General features: G+C 38.0%; 1 protein-coding gene across 1 annotated transcript in view; it reads right to left on the reverse strand.

Annotated features, from left to right (window-relative positions):
* The window catches only part of LOC100538976 (complement C4-A-like), a 50,629-nt gene that overhangs the window by 3,928 nt on the left and 26,842 nt on the right, over positions 1-19,859 (reverse strand). Inside the window, exons 18-40 of the mRNA XM_031557838.2 lie at positions 19,498-19,704; positions 18,853-18,964; positions 18,556-18,626; positions 17,820-17,959; positions 16,764-16,976; positions 15,663-15,714; positions 15,103-15,183; positions 13,853-14,056; positions 12,918-12,993; positions 12,339-12,495; positions 10,549-10,647; positions 10,063-10,231; positions 8,929-9,095; positions 8,342-8,500; positions 7,698-7,757; positions 7,138-7,231; positions 6,206-6,374; positions 3,968-4,055; positions 3,289-3,363; positions 2,554-2,662; positions 1,772-1,861; positions 1,315-1,407; positions 503-586 (exon numbers count right to left, since the gene is read on the reverse strand). Coding sequence (XP_031413698.2) covers positions 503-586; positions 1,315-1,407; positions 1,772-1,861; positions 2,554-2,662; positions 3,289-3,363; positions 3,968-4,055; positions 6,206-6,374; positions 7,138-7,231; positions 7,698-7,757; positions 8,342-8,500; positions 8,929-9,095; positions 10,063-10,231; positions 10,549-10,647; positions 12,339-12,495; positions 12,918-12,993; positions 13,853-14,056; positions 15,103-15,183; positions 15,663-15,714; positions 16,764-16,976; positions 17,820-17,959; positions 18,556-18,626; positions 18,853-18,964; positions 19,498-19,704 — 2,769 coding nt within the window. The remainder of the gene's footprint in view (positions 1-502; positions 587-1,314; positions 1,408-1,771; positions 1,862-2,553; positions 2,663-3,288; positions 3,364-3,967; positions 4,056-6,205; positions 6,375-7,137; positions 7,232-7,697; positions 7,758-8,341; positions 8,501-8,928; positions 9,096-10,062; positions 10,232-10,548; positions 10,648-12,338; positions 12,496-12,917; positions 12,994-13,852; positions 14,057-15,102; positions 15,184-15,662; positions 15,715-16,763; positions 16,977-17,819; positions 17,960-18,555; positions 18,627-18,852; positions 18,965-19,497; positions 19,705-19,859) is intronic.

Genomic DNA, 19,859 nt, shown 5'->3' on the forward strand with positions numbered 1-19,859 from the left:
ATGCTGCTGATAGAGTAACATTCATGTGGGCACAGCTGGAATGGCAGGCCTGCAAAAGGACACTGTCCAAGAGCTGTGCAAATCTTTGCATTGCAACAAAAGGAATAAAAAGGCTTCTTGTTATCATAATTATTAAAATGATATACAGAGGACCTAATATATACACAGTACATGTTTTGGAGAATTTGCTTTAGACTAGCCCCAGTTTGGAGCCATGGATTAAATGCAGCTGTAATGTGTCTTCTGTTGTAGTTTCATCTGAAAGGATTGGAAGTATGTGCTCTGGGATTGCCACATAGTGTGAACCAAAGCAACCTACAGCTGAGCTGAACCTAAGAGTGATGTAGCTGCACCAAGTCAATAAATCAGTCTTCTTTCAGGCCTAACTATCTGACTGTACTGACAGCAAGGCAAGGCACCTGAATGGCTCATGCTGGCTAGTGTTTAATCAAAAATTTTTCTTTCAGGTGGAAAAAAAGGAGCTAAACATTTTGATACTTACTGAATTTAAGGATTCTCTGAATTTTGACCTCATAGTAATCAAAAACATTCTTCTGTGTACTGTTGAGGAGCTCCACTTCATAGACTACAACAGACAACACTTGTGTGAGGGTACATGGAAACATGAAGTCACATCCAGAAACTGAAAAACAGCTATGCTTTTATCCCATGTCAGTGCAGAGGCCAATTGCTATCTTTTCTAAATTTATGGTAATATAAAAGACAACAGGACAGTTATCCTGCATAGTTAATATATTTTTAGCAAGTCTGATACTAATCAATTACTTCTAAAATTGTATTTTCTTTGGCTATGTTCTGGAATAAACTACTATATATGGCTGAGTTCTTGCTTTTTCTTCACCAAAGATATTAAATCAGTTTTCCTTCAGTAGATCTTCCAATTTTCCATCCATAGTAGAGGTCAGACAGGCAAATTAACCAAAGAGAAACTATTCTCCTAGCACTGCAGAAGGGAAATGCTAAGCTTTTGCATGCTGCCTTTGAAAACTGCACTTTATCTCATAAATCCTCTAAAATTACGGATCATGGGGTCAGTGGTCTTTTCTAAGCCCTGAAATACAATGTTACACATTCTTCCTTCCTCAACATCTGATTACAGCTTTCAGAGGTCTTTATTTTTCCCCTTCAACCTCAGAAGACAGCTTTAGCATTTCATCTCCTGAGCCTCTTGGCCACTTGAAGGAACTCTTCTCATTTCAGGAGTGGTCTATGCATATAAAACTCCAAATTTATCCTTATTTTTTGGAAATAACTGCTTTTAAAATACATTAACAATTGTCTTTCATGCCTCACCATAATCTGCAATAGGCTGGTAGCACACAAAGTTAAAACGTGTGTTTTCTTTCAAGTTTTTACTGAAAGTTGATTTTTCTCTTGGGCAAGGACCTAGAATGAAGAAAAGAAATGATGCATTTGTCTCTGTAATTGTGGATACTTAGATAGATAAAGTATAAATTACTCATCCACTCAGCGTTATAAAAGAAAACAAAACAGCTGAACAACTTTATTAGAAGCGTGGTGATTTTTTTTTTTACATACATATGCATATGTTTATAGATATCACATGCAACTATCAAGATAATCCTGGGTATCTTCAAAACAAAATATTTTAGTAATGCATGAGTGGATATTTTGTGTTCTAATTTACGCATTAGGGTAAATGCATAAAATAAATGCACAGGTCTTTTCTGGGTAGAAGAATTCTCCCACGAATGGTTCTTTTCATCTGGTATATTTAGATGTTCTTTACCTTCTGCACACTGGCAAACTTCGGCATGGCACACCTTGGCAAGCATGGCGCTGTGCTGGGGAGCACTGTAGAAGACACTGCACTTTCTGTCTGTGGAAATGAAGCAAAGTGATCTGGCTTACAGCGCTCAGATGGAAGAGCCTAAACGCTTGAACTACACTTGTTTCCCAGTTTTTCTCTGGTCCAGACAAATCAGCATATGAGGGGGTGAGATAGACCTCAGAAATCCATAAAGACCTGTAGCCTCAGCGTTTACATGCAGTACGGGTACTTGACTTTTAGCTGGACTACAGCCTGGGTTGTCGCTTATGTGGTTTTCCTTTTTTTGTTGCTGTGGCTGCTGTTGAGGCTTTAAGTTGTATTCTTCCCCCCCTTTTTTTGTTCTGCCTGAAAACCATGCATCTTAATTTCATATTTTAGCAATAGGGCAACAATTACCACAACTTGTTTCAGAGGGAGGAGACAGGATCACCAATGGTTAATGTACCTTTAGACAATAAATAGAAAAGTCAGCATGGATGAAGCTCTATGTACTGTAAACTGTACCTCAGCTTCAAGCAAAATAGAGGTCTGACCTAATTTTCAAATACTGTTATCATAATTCTGTTAAATGGGGATCATAAATTGGGATACAATACAAATAATTGCAGACAGGTTATTTTAATGCTCAACAAATTCATGTGAATTTAGACACTACATTAAAAACACCTTTTAATAAACTAGAGTTTACTATTAAGGGGTCTCCTTCTGATCAGTTACATATCACTTTTCTATGCCCTTACCTGGGCTGTAAAAATCATACAGGATGGCATTTGCTGGCTGAACCAAGCCCATTGGATTAATTTGCTTTGCCCCAAATACTATACAGTCTGGCTCTGGTCCACTTGTGAGCTGCACAAGAAAGGAACACAGAATCACAGAATCACAGAATGGCCCGGGTTGGAAGAGACCTCAAGGATCATGAATGAACAACAGTTGTGATGTGTAGGCTAGCTTTCCCCAACCAATTCCTTATTCATTTGTGCCTGTACCAGCCTGGCTAGTGTGCATGGATGGCATGGATGAGTTAATTCTGATAGTTCTATATTCAACTAAAAGAAACCTTTTATACAACTGCTCCTCATTCAACTTGCCCTCCAGACTCTTCACCATCCTCATAGTGCTGCACTGGACATTCTCTAGCAGCTTTATATCCTTCATCTACTATAGTGCCCAACACAGAAACTAGAGGATTTGATAATTACACCTGTTTATTACTGTATTGATCTTGGTCTAGAAATATTGAACTTCACATGCTGGGTGAGGCACAGACTACATCTACAACACAGAAGAGCTGAGGATGAATGTGCATGCCTTCCACCTTTACCTCCCTTGCCCTCTTTGAACTAAACTTTCAGTACTAATAAATGACAAAAATCACAGAAGATAACGGAGTGTGAAAAACAATGGTAGGTTTAAAAGGAAGACTCTGTATATTAACTGAAACAGTAGATCATAAAACCACTGGGCTTGCTTACCTCCCCAAAGTAGAGCAAAACCTTTCCTTCCTTGTACTCAAAGTGCTGAATATATTGATCTGAAGATGTTACCAACTACAGAAAGACAACAATAAAATCAAAACAACAATGTAGGACAGTAACACCATTGCTATCATCCTCTATATCCTGGTTTGCTTTGTTCAGATGTTTGTATTATCCTGCTTTCTTTCTTCCTCCCTAAAGCAAACAGTGCCTGTGAGCACAAACCTGGGCAAATCACTAGACCAGCAGGCTCTAGAACAAAGCTTCTGTAGCTACCTTCACAAAGTGCTGTGCTGCATGTCCCTGCCACTGTGCCCTGTGGGCAACAGCCACAGATGTTTTTGCCTTCCAAAGGACACACCATTCTGCTTTGTTACAAGAAAGCAGTGCCAGCAGGGACATGACGATGTGTAAAGAGAGGAGAATGTATGAGTGCTCTAAAAAGCTTTGTGCTAATTTCTACTACAAGGAATTAAAGGCTGCGCTCAATTCACCAGCAACTTCTCATGTCTTGCTTATATTCAGTGAATAATTTTTTCAAAGCAAGATAATGAAAATATGCCTATCCAAAATCTGTTTTACTTTCATTATTCTATATACCTAGGAAAGATTTACAAAGATAAAATTTGCATAGAAAAGTTTACCAAAGAATGCCATAAAAAAGTGTGTTTCTCACCTGTTCAAGATCATTTGTATCAGGCTCCAAGCCACTCAGCAGAGAGAGATCAACCAGGGACATCTTTGGTGAATTGGAACCTGTGGACCTTCATAAGGGAGTCTGTCAGCAGTGAACATCTGCACTGAACTTTGTTCAGTTTCTTCTCTAAGCTTTGTTTGGAAAGGTTAGCTCTTCTGGCTCAAAAAAGGCCCCTACATTCTGCTCCATTTAGCTTTCTTATGTGGATTTTAATTTGCCAGTTAGCTGCCTACCACATTAAATGTCACAAAGTAAAATTAGTTATATAATGATCAGATGATCATCCAAAACACAGGTGCTTCATCTCACCTTGTCATCTAGGCTTTCATTCTCTCTACCATAAAATCATAGCAGAAGATAGGAAAGACACGGAAGGTAAGAAGCACTTGTAAAGCATCCTTTATTATCTACAAGGAGAAGCTAAGAAACTAGCTTGTCCAAAGTCCTCGTGAACAAAGTAAAATTTATACTACCTTTACTTTTCAGGGTCATTTCCCTAAGTGCCTGCTAGGCATATATATATTGAGCTTTTATTCCTTTTACCCCTTCTCAAAAATCAGGCAGTTGTGTGATTGCTGGATGAAGTTGTTCTGCATTCACACAGGATGCTTTGTTGAAAATATTCAACATACCCTTCAGAAACTTTTACTTCAGCACCTTCCATTAACCTGTAGCACAGTCCAGAAAGGCTCTGTGGTGATGTAAAAAGTGCCTTCACTTTTTCTGTGTCTTACCTAAAACAAATGAAACTGCGCATTTTCTTTTAAACCTCACCCTAACACTCTGCAACATCTTGCTCAACAGTGGATCTGATTGTTGATAGATGTATCATAGCAATTAATGGGGAAAACAGTGTTTCAGTCAGCTGACAATTAACTGAATTTATGGTTAACTAGGGAGAATAAAAATTGGGAATTAGAGTAACTCCAGTCTTCCCCTGCCTGAGGAAGTTCCTGTCCCTGTCTGGAAAGAAGGATAAAAAGTACTGCTTCTAAGACTCTGTAAAAAGTCAGTGGAAAATTGGGAAGCAAAACCTGCTTCTGTCACTTGTTCATATCTAGAAGGGGAACTCAGGACACACAGAAACACAGAATCACAGAATGGCCCGGGTTGGAAGGGACCCCAAGGATCACGAAGCTCCAGCCCTCCTGCCACAGGCAGGGCCACCAACTTCCCCATTTAATACTAGACCAGGCTGCCCAGGGCCCCATCCAACCTGGCCTTGAACACCTCCAGGGTCAGGGACACAACCTCTCTGGGCAGCCTGTTCCAGCACCTCACCATTTTCTCTGTAAAGAACTTCCCCCTGACATCCAACCTAAATCTTTCTTCCTTCAACTTAAAACCATTTCCCCTTGTCACCTACCATTTTGTGCTTCTGCAATACTTGCCAAGCTGTGCGAGGGAGCAAAAGCAGTTTTATTCTGCATTGGGGAATTTCTTTCTCCCTTGTCTACTTCTTGATGATGGCCACAACATTAGGATATCATTTCTCCTTCCTTTCCTCCCCTACATAGTAGAAGACACATTTTCTTTTCCATGAGGCCAGAGTTGCATCCATGAAGGAAGTAACAACATCTCTCCAAAAAACAATGAAACACTGTAAATGTGTTATTGTATTTACTTTATTAACCACAGAATCACAGGATGGTTGATGTTGGAAGAGGTAATCTAATCTAACCTCCTTGCTCAAGCAGGGACACCTATTGCAGATTGCCCAGGACCACAACAATATGACTTAGGAAGATCTCCAAGAAAGGAAACTACACAATATCTCTGGGAAGCCTAGTGGAGTGCTACATCACCCACACAGTGAAGAAATGCTTCCTAATGTTTAGATCTTATGCTCCCACTGCCTCTTGTCCTGTCTCTGGACACCACTGAAAAATGCCTGGCTCATACATAAAAGACATCTTTCAAATGATTAGACAGCCAGGATATTCTGAATATCCCTGGAGAGCCAAACATCGCCAGTGAGTTTGTTGGGGTAGATCCTGAAATGGGTGTTTGAAATCTGTGTAAACCATCTAAATGTACATTGCTTGGAAACTGACTTTCCTGCTGTGGAAATAAGGATGCAGTTTATCTCCGTTTGTGTGTAACTACAGAAGGTAAGCAGTTTGGATGCTGATTTCATGGATATGAAAAAGGTGACCAAGAAGAACTGCAAACAAAAATGAAGGTATGTCCTAATGAGAGGCTGATCTCCAGACCTACCTGACACAGATTTTGTATTGCAGAGATTCTGTTTTACTGGGTGAGATCACGTCCCTTTTCCTCCTGCTGCGGATATCAAACCAGTCTATTCTAGATAGGGTCTCAGAATCACTGGAGACTAGAGTAAGATAATCTTCATCATCATAATTTTCCTCGGAGTATACAATGTCTGGAAGTGATAGACACAATCAGCCATGCAGAAGTTTGACTGAAGTTCTTGTAATTTCATTTATTTATTTATTTATTTATTTATTTATTTTTATAATGATAGATAAAATGGACAGTCACCTTATCTCTGTGGGATTTTATTAAAGTTTGTGTTACACTATCTCAGTGTTTCTAATCAATTTAGAATTAAAATTTGAGCAATAATTTTAGTAATAGTCAGCAGATCTAGCTAAGAATGGGGTTTGTGCCATCTATTAACATATAAAGTACAACCCTTGCCTCAAAAAGTTACCTATTCAAACAGAAAAAAAAAATACAGACAAATGCAGACATAGGCAGAGAATCCATGCTTCAGAGAAATGAAAACATAGTCTTGACTATCTGAAAATACCTGAAGCAAATTTGCCCCAAAGTGTACTCTAAGGCTGCTAAATAGGTCCCTTATTAGTGGAATAATTGAGCTCCCTGCATGGGAGCCAAGAACACAATGACAGGAGTTAATCTCTCTCTCCTCCAGGTTATATAGAAGAGTTAACAATAGTAGCAATGTACCTGTTAGGTACTCTCTGCACCCACAGTCACTGTGAGAGTTATTAAACTATTTAAAATATTAATAAACTGAATGCAACAATAGCTATGCAGGTTTCAGAGACCTCTCTCTTTCCTTGCTTCACTCATTTATTCCCATTCTCCAAGGCTGGAAAGTCATTGACTAATTATTATCCAAACATGTTAGCCTTGAGTTTCAACCACTTTTTACTTACCAGAATACTTAATCCTCCCTTCTACTTCCACTGTCAAAATCAGGTCATTACATGGATTGTTTTTCAGCTCAGGTGACCAGTACATTTTCAGTATCTAAGACAAAAGCACAGACATCAAACTCATAAAAATATCATTTAAATTACATGTGATTTGCTCTTCCATGGCTTTAGCAAATGTTGATGAGACTTGGAGTGTGGAGGAAAACACAAGTCTCTCAGAGGCACTGATTGGTCATAGAGAATTGCCCTGGGTAAAGCAGGAGAGGTTGTATGCAAACCTCAAATTCCCTGAGACCTCTGACACAATTCTCCATCCTCATCACAAAAGGATCTTTCCAACTCCCAACACTTCTTTGGATCTCTCTAATTAACACTTCATGGATTTCATGATGTTAAAAATAGGCAATATTTCCTATCAGGGCAGTTTGCTTGCCATGAATTTTAGAAACTCGGTGGTAGGAAGGGAAAGAATGAAGACATGGGAAATAGTGTCCCTTGGTTGTTCAAAAAGGGAATGAAAGAAGTCCATCTGGAATCTGAATTTCCAATTTATGGCTTACACTCATCGTCCCATTTCCTCTGCCTTGTACAGACACTTCAAGTTTTCTCCCAAGTTCAAACTGCAAGGAAAAGCAAAATAGTAAAAATTTAGTGTGTGCTCAGCATTTATCTATTGCTTTCCTGTGATCAAAACAGTCTTCTTTGTCTTTCCTCTCAGAAGATATGGGAAATCTATTGTTAGGGAAGGGGTTATGAGACCCCACGTCTAATGGGATTTTCAGTGTGCGGGGCTGGAGCATCTTGTTCTGCCATTCTGTGGCCCGGGAGACAAATTTTTCCTGAGTTCATTATTCCCTCTATAGCCAGGATATGACATTTCCTCGGGTCCCAACACAGTGAATATCAGAATATTCCCCTGCTCTCTTCTTCCTCGTTCCTTAGCAAGACTTTGAATGTTCTCCTGGCTTCTCTCCACTGAGGGAGAATGTTCACATGTTCTTGAAGGGGGGTTGAAGGACCTATAAACTATATTTCTAGGCACATGTTGGTTTATTTTTTTTTTCTTTAAAAAGATTATTTGGTTGTTTTTTACAGATTGAATTACTGAAAAATAAATGATTGCTTAACATGAGAAAAGCTACCCAAGCAGTCCAATGCTTCTCCTGTTCGAGCAAAAAATACTGAACAAAGAATAATTGTGTACCTCCAGCTTCTTCTGAATCCCTTCGTTAGTATCAGTCAAAGTAATAGTATAGTCCCCTCTCCTTCCAGGTGCTCCTAATGTTACAGTCAGATTGGTGGGAACAGTACTCAGTGTCTTTATGCTGTATGCTGACATTGCTTCCAGGGCCACCACTGTGTCCTGGTTGAGACAAAAATGAAAAAACAAAACAGAACAACAACAACAAACAAAAAAATGCCCCAAAATTATGCTGGATTATTTCAAGAGTACATATGGTTGATCAGTTATCTAAAGCTGTTCTTCAGTTCTAGCTATTATGCTGATTTGAAGTTCTGTATCTGTTCCCACCTGCACGTACTGTTCATTTTATTTCTCACCTTCTTCCTTTGTCATTAAAATCCCCAAGCACTGCAGGCCTGAGCTTTGACTTTCATAAATCTTTATAAGGGCTCATAAGGTTATTAAGGGACAGATTTTTTGGCACTTCATGAACTGAAGAGATTTGAGATGAATTGTTACAATGCTTTCACACTTGAATGATAAAGCCCTTATGGAACTACAATTTTTTTCTACCCCTTGAAATGCCATGCTGGTTGGTGATCTGGTACCTGTGTAGAGCAGAACCCTCCACCGTAATTCTTTCTTTCTGTCAGCCACGTAGCAATAGGCATTGCATACTCCATGTCCTCCAAGAGCAATGTTTGAAGCAAAGCGTAGGCAGTGGTTTCCACTGAGATTGCATTGTTGCCATTTCCCCAGTGGCGCTGCTGCTTTTCTGCAAGAATAACTCAGTCTAGAATGTCATTGGTAAAGATATTAGCCAAAAATGGCTGCTGTTTTACACAATAGATATTGCATGTCATAATACCAAGGAACTACAAAACACGGATGCTGTCATGGAAGCAACAAATCAATGTGGAATGATGAGAAAGGAAAAACAGGCAATTTTTAGTTTTGATTTATGCAATCATCGTAATCTTATGATCCTGTCGTACTGTGATGTCCATATGGCGGAATTGTAGCACTGTGTCTGGTGATACCCCAGAGATAATAGTACTAATCATCCCTGTATGTCCCTACACTTAAACTACAGCTACTAAACTGTGATTTGTTTGTCGAATTATGAGAAACATTATAGATGGCCATTGTCATACACCAACTCAACACTGATCCCAGCTGACCCCAGCCATGCTCCAAAAGGGAAGAGGTAATGTCCATGTGGAGCTGGAACAAAGTACTAGTGAGAAGCTCTGGAGGTGGGCAGCTGGGAAAGACAACTTCCCTTTTGCTCACCAATCCATTCTGTACTGCTCCCACATGGAGATGCTTGTTCCCACTGTCCATTAATAATTACTTATTTTTCAACAACTTGTACTTTTTTTTTTTTTCTTTTTCTTTTTAGATGCAATTTAGGGGTGTGGAAACTTTGGAAGCAGCAAGAGAAGAAGAAAATGTAGATTTCTATATTCCATGACTTCGTTCCATCTTCAGTAACAGATAGGACCACAATGCAACATTCTCAACGCTAAACTGTTCATTTATATTGATATCAATTACACAAATTACATATAATTTTAGCATTTATATATAATTATGTAATTTAATTAATTGCACATATGCATTCATTCACAGTTTTATAAAAACGAAATGCCCTTCATTTATTTGAATTTGCTTTATTAGCATATCAGAGTGCTCGAAGCACTTTAATTACAAGTTGAATTTTTAAGAATAGTTACTAGTACCTGCATCAAAAACAGAACAGCTCCTTAATTTTTCTTTTGCACTCAGGGACTGAGAACTATCAGGCTGAACAAGTGTCAAAGCATAAGCAGCAACAACTGTAGAATAGCAGTCAGTATTTCCAGGAAGTTCATTATTCATGTAAACCACTGATCTTCTAACAGCTTGTGCCTGTGAAAACAGAATGGATTCATCTGAAAATATCATCCACACCTACTGTTCCTGCTGGTGTAAGTACTCAGAATACTCCCGTGTAGTTATTTTTAACACGTTTTTAATAACTGCTGTTTTGTGATTAAAGCCATCAGTGATGGAGTGTGTAGTTCAAAATACTTTGCTGTACATTAGCTCACTGCAACTTTTCTTATCCGTCACAGACTTGGTAAACAGAATATTACCTTCCCATCCATAGCACTTTAAGACAGTGGGGTGAACATGCCACTGTGCAATAGCCTTCAAGCTTAAAGATAAAAAGTCAGGCATCCTACCACATCAGATGATTCTTTGTAAACCTGTAGAGTTTGCTGCAGCGCTATAGTTACAAAGGCTGTCAATGCCAAATCTTCTCCTGCTGACTCAATGCCACCCTGGAAGATGAAACACGAAAATGTAAAACCGCATGTACTTTCTTATGATTAAACTTAGAAAATAACTTTCCATGAAGACAAGGACCCTCCTGTCAAATCATTAAACAACAAAACATGTAATTTCACCCTTTAACTTTGCTCAATAATTCTTGTCCAGTAAAAGCATATCTTCTTCTATGGTAACTTTAATTAGGCAACATTAAGAGACTGGGAACCCCACATCCTTTATCTGGTAAAAAATATCTAATTAACTCACTTTTAAAAAAATTCCAGTTTTTGATTGGAGCAGTCCTGTCTTCAGTTCCCTAAAACTGTTTTGCTTTCTCACCTACTGCTTATAAACTCAAGAGTTCTTTAAAACCCCGAGCTTTTTGCTTATAAGGCATATATACACCATTACCAGTTCATTCATCATTTTACTTCCTGATAAGCTGAACAGAGTGGCTTCTCTAGCTTTCTTGCTCCCTGAAGATCTGCATGTTCATTCCTGTTTTTCTTTCTCATTCTTTTGCTCATGCTCGTCTTTGACAATTGGATCATTATGACCCTTCTCTCTCACTCAGAGAACTCACTTAGAGAAGCAGACATTGTTTGTATAGAGAGATTGTAAGTCTCTGCCCAACTGCAAGCAGTTTCTGAAGTAAATGTCAAATAGAAGATTAGTATCTCAACACAGACACAGGTTAAAAGCTCTTTGACCAGTTTCTCAGCTGATTGGTTTTAACAGTAACTATACTGGCTTTGAGAGTAAAAACTACACAAGTGTTTTAAAAAATATTAACAAAATCGTTGTTTTCCCTTGTAAGGCCCATGCAAAGGTAACTGCAATGGATTTTGGAAGAGGCATTTTTATACCCTACATGTACAGGGAGTAACAATTTTGTGTTTCTGGATACTTACAGAAGATGTATAAGCTAACATACACTCTTGAAAATTCTTATTAAATACTAGAATTTTTATTTTTAATTGGAGTGTTTAAATACTGAAACACTCAGAGAGGCTGTGCGGTCTTCATCTTTAGAGATGTTCAGGACTCAGCAAGACATGGACTTAAGCAACATGATCTAAAGAGGTCTGGGTGGATTTGGACTAGAAGAATTCTGGAGACCCCTTTGAGGATGGATATTAGAAAAAATTTCATCTCAGAAAGAGTGGTAGAGTATTGGAACAGACTGCCCAGGATGGTGGTGGAGTCCCTGTCCTTGGAGGTTTTCCAGAAGCCTGTTGATGTCACACTGAGACACATAGTTTAGTGGGCATGGTGCTAGGCAGATGGTTGGACTAGATGATATTAGTGGCCTTTTCCAACCTTAATTATTCTGTGATTCTATGATTCTACAAAATATAAGTTATTATTCTATCTAACTATGAAAATAAAAAGCATGAATTTTTACCAAGCACAAAGATCTCAGAGCTGATTCTCTAATTCCTCTTGAAATATAGATAAACTGCAAAATCACTCAAGATGGGATCAAAAGATAAAAGTGGTGACATACTAGCCATGTTTCTCTGATGGATCTATTAACGGGTTCATTTTACATTACAGATTTTGTACTTCTTATATTACAGGTTTCTTTAAAAAAAAAAAAAAAAAAAGAATGATAAATTCTTGGTATTCAGCAATCCAGGTTATTCCTTTTCCTTACCAGCCTTAAATGTGCAACTGATTCTGCTTATTACTAATGACCCACCTGCATTTTTCTGTCCATTACCGGATGATGGTCATGGAATGAACCATCTGCCTGCTGTTGATTAAGCAAGTACAAAACCGAGTTGCGTATGTGACTGTCTTCCACACTAATGTATTCTTTGCACCTTGTGAGTACTTTAGCAATGAATGCAGTTAACCTGCACAAAAGAAAATATGTAAAACTTGTGTTGACATATATTTATTGATGAATATATTAATTGGAAGTTAAACATACTCCATCTCTGCATAGAATCATATTGAACACAGTGTGCTCACTGGAAGCTGGAGATTTCTTGTGCAACATTAGGATTGCAGTGATAATATGAATACTCTGTGGCAAATGCAAAATAATCAGAGGCTTTGTATAACTCTCTTTCATAAAGGGCTAACGATTAACATTCTTAGAAGACTGACTGTCCATGACAAAAGTACATAGGAAATACCATACTCACTAAACTTTGAAAATCATTCCCACCTCCCCTTGTCCTCCCCCCCCAATAAAATCTTGCATCAAATGGTAATAGTGGCATTTTAGGGGGAAAAAAAAAGAACTAAAGCTGGTTATGAAAAATAAATTTACCAAACACTACTAGGTGTTGATTTAAAGGCTCCATAGGAACCGTCATCCTTCTGAAATTCAAGCAGTCTTGTATAACCTGTATGAACAAGACAGCACAGAACTGCTTAGAAGACATACATATTTCTTGATAATTTTCATTTATCACTTTTATTAACATGGGTGTGTTCAGCATTGTTAGTGAATTGGGTGCATGGAGGTTTTCATCAAGTATGAAATGTCTGGGTCAGTAGACCTTTGACAAACAAAAAAAAGGCAAGGCTTTCAAGGTACTTTGTCTTGTTTGATTTAGTAGAGCCACGAGAACAACCTGAAAACTGTAGGTATATATAGATACATACATAGTTAACAAGGCATTTTCTCCATGGTGAATGTTGGGAAACTTATTCCCCATTATTGAAAACTTCTTAAGCTGTTGACTTCACGGTGCACAAAATCAAAAAAATATACAAAATATCATCTACCCATGTCAGATTAAGTTTTAAAACTCATGAGTTTTGGTTTTTGATCTTAGCTGCTATTATCTCAACAACATCTGTATCATATCTGTATCACATTTGCATTAGTCTGAAATGATTCACACTCTACAACTGCCCTCTGCTGTCTATTCGATCTGAGTTGACACTGATCAACTTAAATTTTACTTTCTGCTTCTAAGTGAGGCAAGGGAGAGGATGGACTTTGAATGTCAATACTCTGCAGTGTCAGACGCGAGCAATTAGCCACCTAAATCCTCCCCACCAGTTTCGTTTCTCATATCTGTCTGCAGGCTACCAGTGGCATTACTGCTTGACTGTGTCAAGACCATGCTCACTCCTTCAGCAAGTAGCAATAGATAGTGTACAATGTGGGGAGATAACAAAGCCAGTGTTTGTTGATCTCTGTGTTTTGTTTTGTATTTTTTCTTTCTTTTTTTTTTTTTTTTTTTTTCTGTGTACCTTTTTCAATCATCTTAATGGCTTCATCCTTTCGTTCAGGATCAAAGTTCTTCCACTGCTCACTGGCATCCAAATACTCAATAGCATAGACCGTGGGAGCCATTTTCACCATTGTTTGCTCTGCACAGCCCGTGGGTACTTGAATAAGTTTCTCAGTTCCATTGAGACTAAGACAGTTTTCAACAGAATCACCCATAGGATTTCCTGTTGTAAAAGACATAATCTGTAAGACATATAGCATTTCAAACTGACTGGTGTAACATTAATAAATGTGATATTAACAATACGTTGACACTCCAGCATGCCCTGATTGTACAGTTGCTTGATACTTCTCCCTGTTAAGCTATTTGCATTCATTTTGACTTCATAAGGCTGAAGAAGAGCTAGGGTGAGCTACCAGGTCCTGGAGGAGCTGGAGGGAGAATGGTAGGACAGTAAGGTAACATGGAATAGAAAGAGTCCTGAGGTTGTTGAAAGTGGGGATGCAAAGAGAGGGGCAAAGACTGGTGCCTCAGGTTCTCACTGGAAAGGTCTTGTCAAATCAGAACTGATCCTCTCACAGGGGGGAAAAATAATCACACTTTAATAATGTCAAACATGTTTGGCATTTTTTACCTTTACATTTACCATTTTCTCATTTGATGATTTTAGGCATCTCAGCACTTCAAAACAGGGATTTGAAATGCAAGCAAATAGCTTTTGCATCAAGGATGAATTATTGTACAATTTCTGGGATAACTTGCTTTTAATTTTGATGAGTATTTGCTTTGCTATTGCATGTTTTTAAATTATGTATGCATGAGCATAAGTATGTAAAGATTATTTGATTAAATTAATGAATGGTTATACATATCTTCTCTTTAGAAAAACAGATATTTCTAGAACTTATGAATTAGAGTATGGTATACTCATTCCCAAAAAATAAAGATAATTTCTACAGGGTTGCATGCAGTGTGGAGTTACTACTGATGGGCAACTCTTCCCTTCTCTGACTTGGTCTGGGCACAATAAGACAGAATTATTCTATGCAGTACAAATGAGAAGGGGCAATGAGAATGAGGTAAGCTGCTGGATGAACCTTGGGGCTGCTTTCTTTTTTTTTTTTTTTTTAGAACCTGGGTATGCAAGAAAGACCATTTGGATCATGGCAGAAAACCTAGGAATGAATGCAGACTTGGTGTTCAGAAACTAACAGAAAAAAGGGCATGTCTATTCTCACCTCCAGAAAAGTATTGATGGAAAATGTTTACCTTTCAGGCTAACAAACATGTGACTCTCAGAACCTGGTATCATATCAGATGGTCTGCTGAAGTCCAGTGTGTGGGATCGTACTGTAAATAAATAGGGTTCAACATCCAAACTCTTTAAGCATACAAATATACTGCAATTTTAGAACATGCTTTTCATTAAATATCTCACAGCTGATGATAATTACAGCAGAAATGTTATGAGAAATGTTAAACGGAAATGTATGAAGAAAAGTACTTATAATTCTTTAATTTAATTTTTAGTCAGTAATTTTTTTTGGCTTTTAATTTCAATTCTTTGTTGTTCTTTTTCTTACCCCCTTTTATACACATTAATTAATAAAATAGAAGCCTACTTAATAAGAATGCTACTGTTAAACACAAACATTTAGCCTGAAAGTGATAAACATCTATTAAAAAAATATTTTTTCCTGAATCTTTTTGCTGTTTTGGATGAAGAGTGTTTTTAACTTAAGAAATATTTCACCATATTCACAGCAGGCTTCACAATCTCTATTCCTACTCAAGATGTCATCTATGTCTAGCTTTTAAGTGTAACTTACAGTCGCTATTAATGCAAATTGTCTGTTCTTCTCTTTGTAAAACACCTTCAGCCTGTACAAATGAAGAAGGAAAAGTAAAAACTTTTGCAATTTCACACCTGAAATTAAGTTGCTTGAAATCCATGATCTTCACACCTGCCTCAGACCAGCAGGTGGCAGAAATAGGTTATTTTGGAGTGAACTTTCTTTCCAGGTAAAAAGGAAGCTTGAAACCAGAATTAAAGTGTCCTCGTTGAAAAACTAATCATTTTTTACTACTTTTTATTATAACTGATACATTTCCTTAGAAGAAATTCTTTTAACTGAAACCCAGAAAAAATGAAACTTCAAAGTTTGTTTTCAGCTTTGTGAGCTGTGCACATAAATTCACAGGTGGACTCACTTTCTTAAGCCTGTTTTCTATGAAATCCACCAATTTCTGAGTTCCTTACGTTGGTAAAACTCAAAGGTTTTTCCCCTCTGATTTCCACACGTCCCTCTTTCAAAAGCCTGTCTTTTATAAAGCTGTTTCTACAGACAATTTTAACGCTTTGGTGTAACACTGAACTGTGAGGCAGTGTCAATCTCTAAAAAAGTTACAGTCTGTAACAACAGTAGGTTTGCGTCATCCCATTAATCATCTTTACCTACAAGTCTGCAATGATGACTTCAATGGTTCGAAGTTTCATATCCCTCAGTGGGCTACTTGGATGTTGTAATGAGTCTGTGCAGGTAATTGTTGACATTTCAAAAGCCATTTTTGACTAAAAGGATACTCCTCTTCATCATTTTGAAAAGGAAACAGTAATTAGATAATCAATACAATATCTTTGCTTGAGTGTGTTTGTTTTACTTTTGTAATTGTTATGCTTAGAGATCCATTAATTAGATATAAAATAATAGAGCTAAACTTCATGTTTAGGAAAGGCTACTACTTCCTTCTCAAAACATCACTGGATGAATATATTCAATCTTGACTTCATAAGAGAAAAAGACTTTTTATATGTACTGATGAAGCAGCTGGAATTTAAAGATTAGGAGATGCGCACTGAAGGATGTTGTTGGTATATAATGGAGAAAAACATGTTAATGAAATGCCCACCATCAACTAGCTATACTTACCACGACTTTGAGGTTCTTTCTAACACTATCGCTATGCCCAGTATTTGAGTCCAAAGCAGAAATAGTAATTGGAATTTCTCCCACAATAAGAGGAACAACTGAGAAATAGGCTGGTGTTGCTGAGTTCCCCTTAGCCTCCAGTTTCAGCTGCACTGCCTTCCCTGTTGCTTCTGCAGTGCACAGCCCCTTCACTGCATCCATTTTCACTGTGACCTATGGGAACAAGGCAGTGTCCACCATCAGTACTAAAGCATCACTGCAAAGGAAAATGCTCCAGCTCCACCAATTCTGAAATCAGAATGGGAAGAAACAGATCTAAAAGGAGATTGTTTAAAAAGAAAAGGGCAATACATATATTCTGCAAGACAAAAAGGAATTTTCATTTAGCTTCCCTGAATTTCCTATGCATGTATTGGCTTATATAGCAAGATTAATGTAGCAGGGTAGCTGTGGGGTGGCCTCAGTAAGCAGAGCCCATCACTGCGTCATGTCAGATCAGAGCCAGATCCAAAAGGGACTGCCACTGCCAGAGCTGACCCATGAGCCATGATGGATTTGCTCTGGGAGAACATATTTAAGGAAGGGATCAGCTTAGGGGGGATGGTATCCTATGGGAGGGACCCCACCCTGGCACAGACCATGAAGGAGAAGTAGAGATAAAGCATTTTAGAATGACTGCAGCCCCCACTCCCCTGTGTCACTTGGGGAAAGAAGGTAGAATAGGGTGGGTGGTGGAGAAGGTATAATTTGCTTTTAGTTCTCACTGCTCTAGTCTGATAGCAATAGACAATAAATTATATTAATTTCCCTACACTGAGTCGGTTCCGTACATGAGGCTAATAATCTCCTTGACCTTATCTTAATCCTGGAGCCCCTTTCTATCGTATTTTCTTACTCTTCCTTTGAGGAGGAGGAGTGAGAGAGTGATGTGGTAAAATTTACTTGGCCTTCAGTGTGAAATCACCATAATGCTACATCTATAAAATGGGAAAACCATTTCACCAAGAAGTATCAAATATTGGCATGGGGTGCCCAGAGAGCCTGTGGTAATATTACCTGGAGATCATTGGGCAGATAGTTGTAAATCACTGCTTTAATTTCCAGTTGTTCGTGTCGTTTAACTGAGTATGGTAATCTCAAGGACACAAAAAAGTCTTTGAAAACATCAAAGGTGTGAGGGTCAGCTACGCAAAATCCTGGGATAAGTAAAAAACAGAGTTGAGAATTACACGCTTAAGATCAGTTGATAAAAATTAGGTGTTTGGAATGACAGCCATGGTTTTCAATAGATAAAATTTGGCAGAAGTACTTGTAGATTTTGTAAGTTAAATGTGGCTCGGCTTTCCTGCAGAGGCCATGTTTAAAACACAATGACCTTTCCTAGACTTTTGTAAATAAGCTCCATGACCACTATCTGGATGCAGACAGTCAGTACTCACTCCCAGAAATATTAAAATGTAAAGCAGTATTATCGTCACTACATTTCTTATAGCCATGGGAAAGACAAATGAGACTGTTTTGAGATTTGAAAGACAAGGAGGCTGTTTTGATTTTTCAGTCCACCCTTCATAGCCCACTTCACCTTGCTTTCAAAAATATGTATTTACCCCTAACTTCCAGGTAAGCTTAATATGGCATAAAAGAGAATAAACATCATGGTACAAATACTTGGTTGTTTTTCACTAGAAATTACCTCACTCTGTCAAGTTGACATTGCATTTCTGACATAAGAAATACACATTCTCTATTCATTCTCACAAAATAAACCCAATAGAATAACAATACTTTTTACCTTTTTGGGGAGATATGCTTATTGCCTGAACTTCCCAGGTAGTTATAGAGTCAGGAGCAATGCTGGCTACACTAAGAAACACAAAACAAAATGTGTTAGGATGGATGTATGATGTGTAAATGTTATGCGCCCAAGTTTGAGTATTAGAAGGTGAAAAATATTCACTCAGTTCTGAAGACAAAATAATTGGAATTATTCTGTATTCCTCTGCACGAGATAACATATAAAGCTGATATTTATACATATATATTATTGTTCAAACTTCGATGCATTCATCTAGTTAGGTAATTACAGTACCTATGGTTTCCAGGACTTTTCACTTCTTTGAATTGCCACAACCAGCTTTCAGGAAAATAACTGCGCAAATTGAGAGTCATTTCCTCAAACATTTCTTCTTCCATATCATAGTCTACAAAACAAAAGCGAAATTTCTCTTTGAAGACTTCCGTTGCTGACCATACAATGTCTTGCAGAGCTTTAGCCAAAAAGAAGGCAGCACTGAAAAGCAGTCTAAATGAATTAATGTGGGTTTTATCTTAAGCATTAAAAAAAAAAAAAAGGGGGAGAGAGAGAAGCAATGACCAAAGATTGAGAAAAGATATTTTTTCTTTCTATGTTCAACAATTGTATGGTGCCAACCAAGAAAAATTTTCCCTTAAGTAATGAGTAGCAAAGACTCTGAATATGATCATTTTCAATGTGAAGGGTTTGGGGTTTTTTTGTGACATGGGCTGTTTGATAAGAGGGAGAGACTCTGGGGAGAAGAAAGAGAGAAAGACAGAAATAAAATTGTCCGTGACTGAAGACAGCTTTTCAGAGACACTCGGGAGTTATAGTGATAGCACCACTAATGAAAAAGCCACGAATGATTAAACAACCCTAGCTTTCCTTTGCCCTCTGTGAAGGGTAATTTTCTTTAGAGAGTGGTATATCATTTTTTACTTCGTGCCAAGCTCACTGCAGTTCTCCTCTTCGCTGCCTCCTCCTTCCTGAGGGCTACGGCACTTTCACAACAGGCCTTGAAAGCTTCTCTGCATTTGGGAGGGCCAGTCACTCTCGTTAACCTTTTTAAACAAGAATACTTCATGGCATTTAATTTCATTCCGTCTTCACAGCATTTGCGTAGATCAGCATCTTGATATTTGCTAGCTGCAACATAATTGAAGGCCAGAATTAGAGGTGTGGAAACAGCAGGAAGCAGAAAGGTGTTCATTCCTATTGTTACTTGCAGTTAAGATTAATTAACATTGCAATAGTCTACATATAGCCAGAGATCTGTGCTCCATCCTAAAATCAGACAGAGG

The sequence above is a fragment of the Meleagris gallopavo genome, chromosome 1 (assembly GCF_905368555.1).
Source record: "Meleagris gallopavo chromosome 1, MGAL_WU_HG_1.1, whole genome shotgun sequence".
Taxonomy (NCBI): Eukaryota; Metazoa; Chordata; class Aves; order Galliformes; family Phasianidae; genus Meleagris; species Meleagris gallopavo.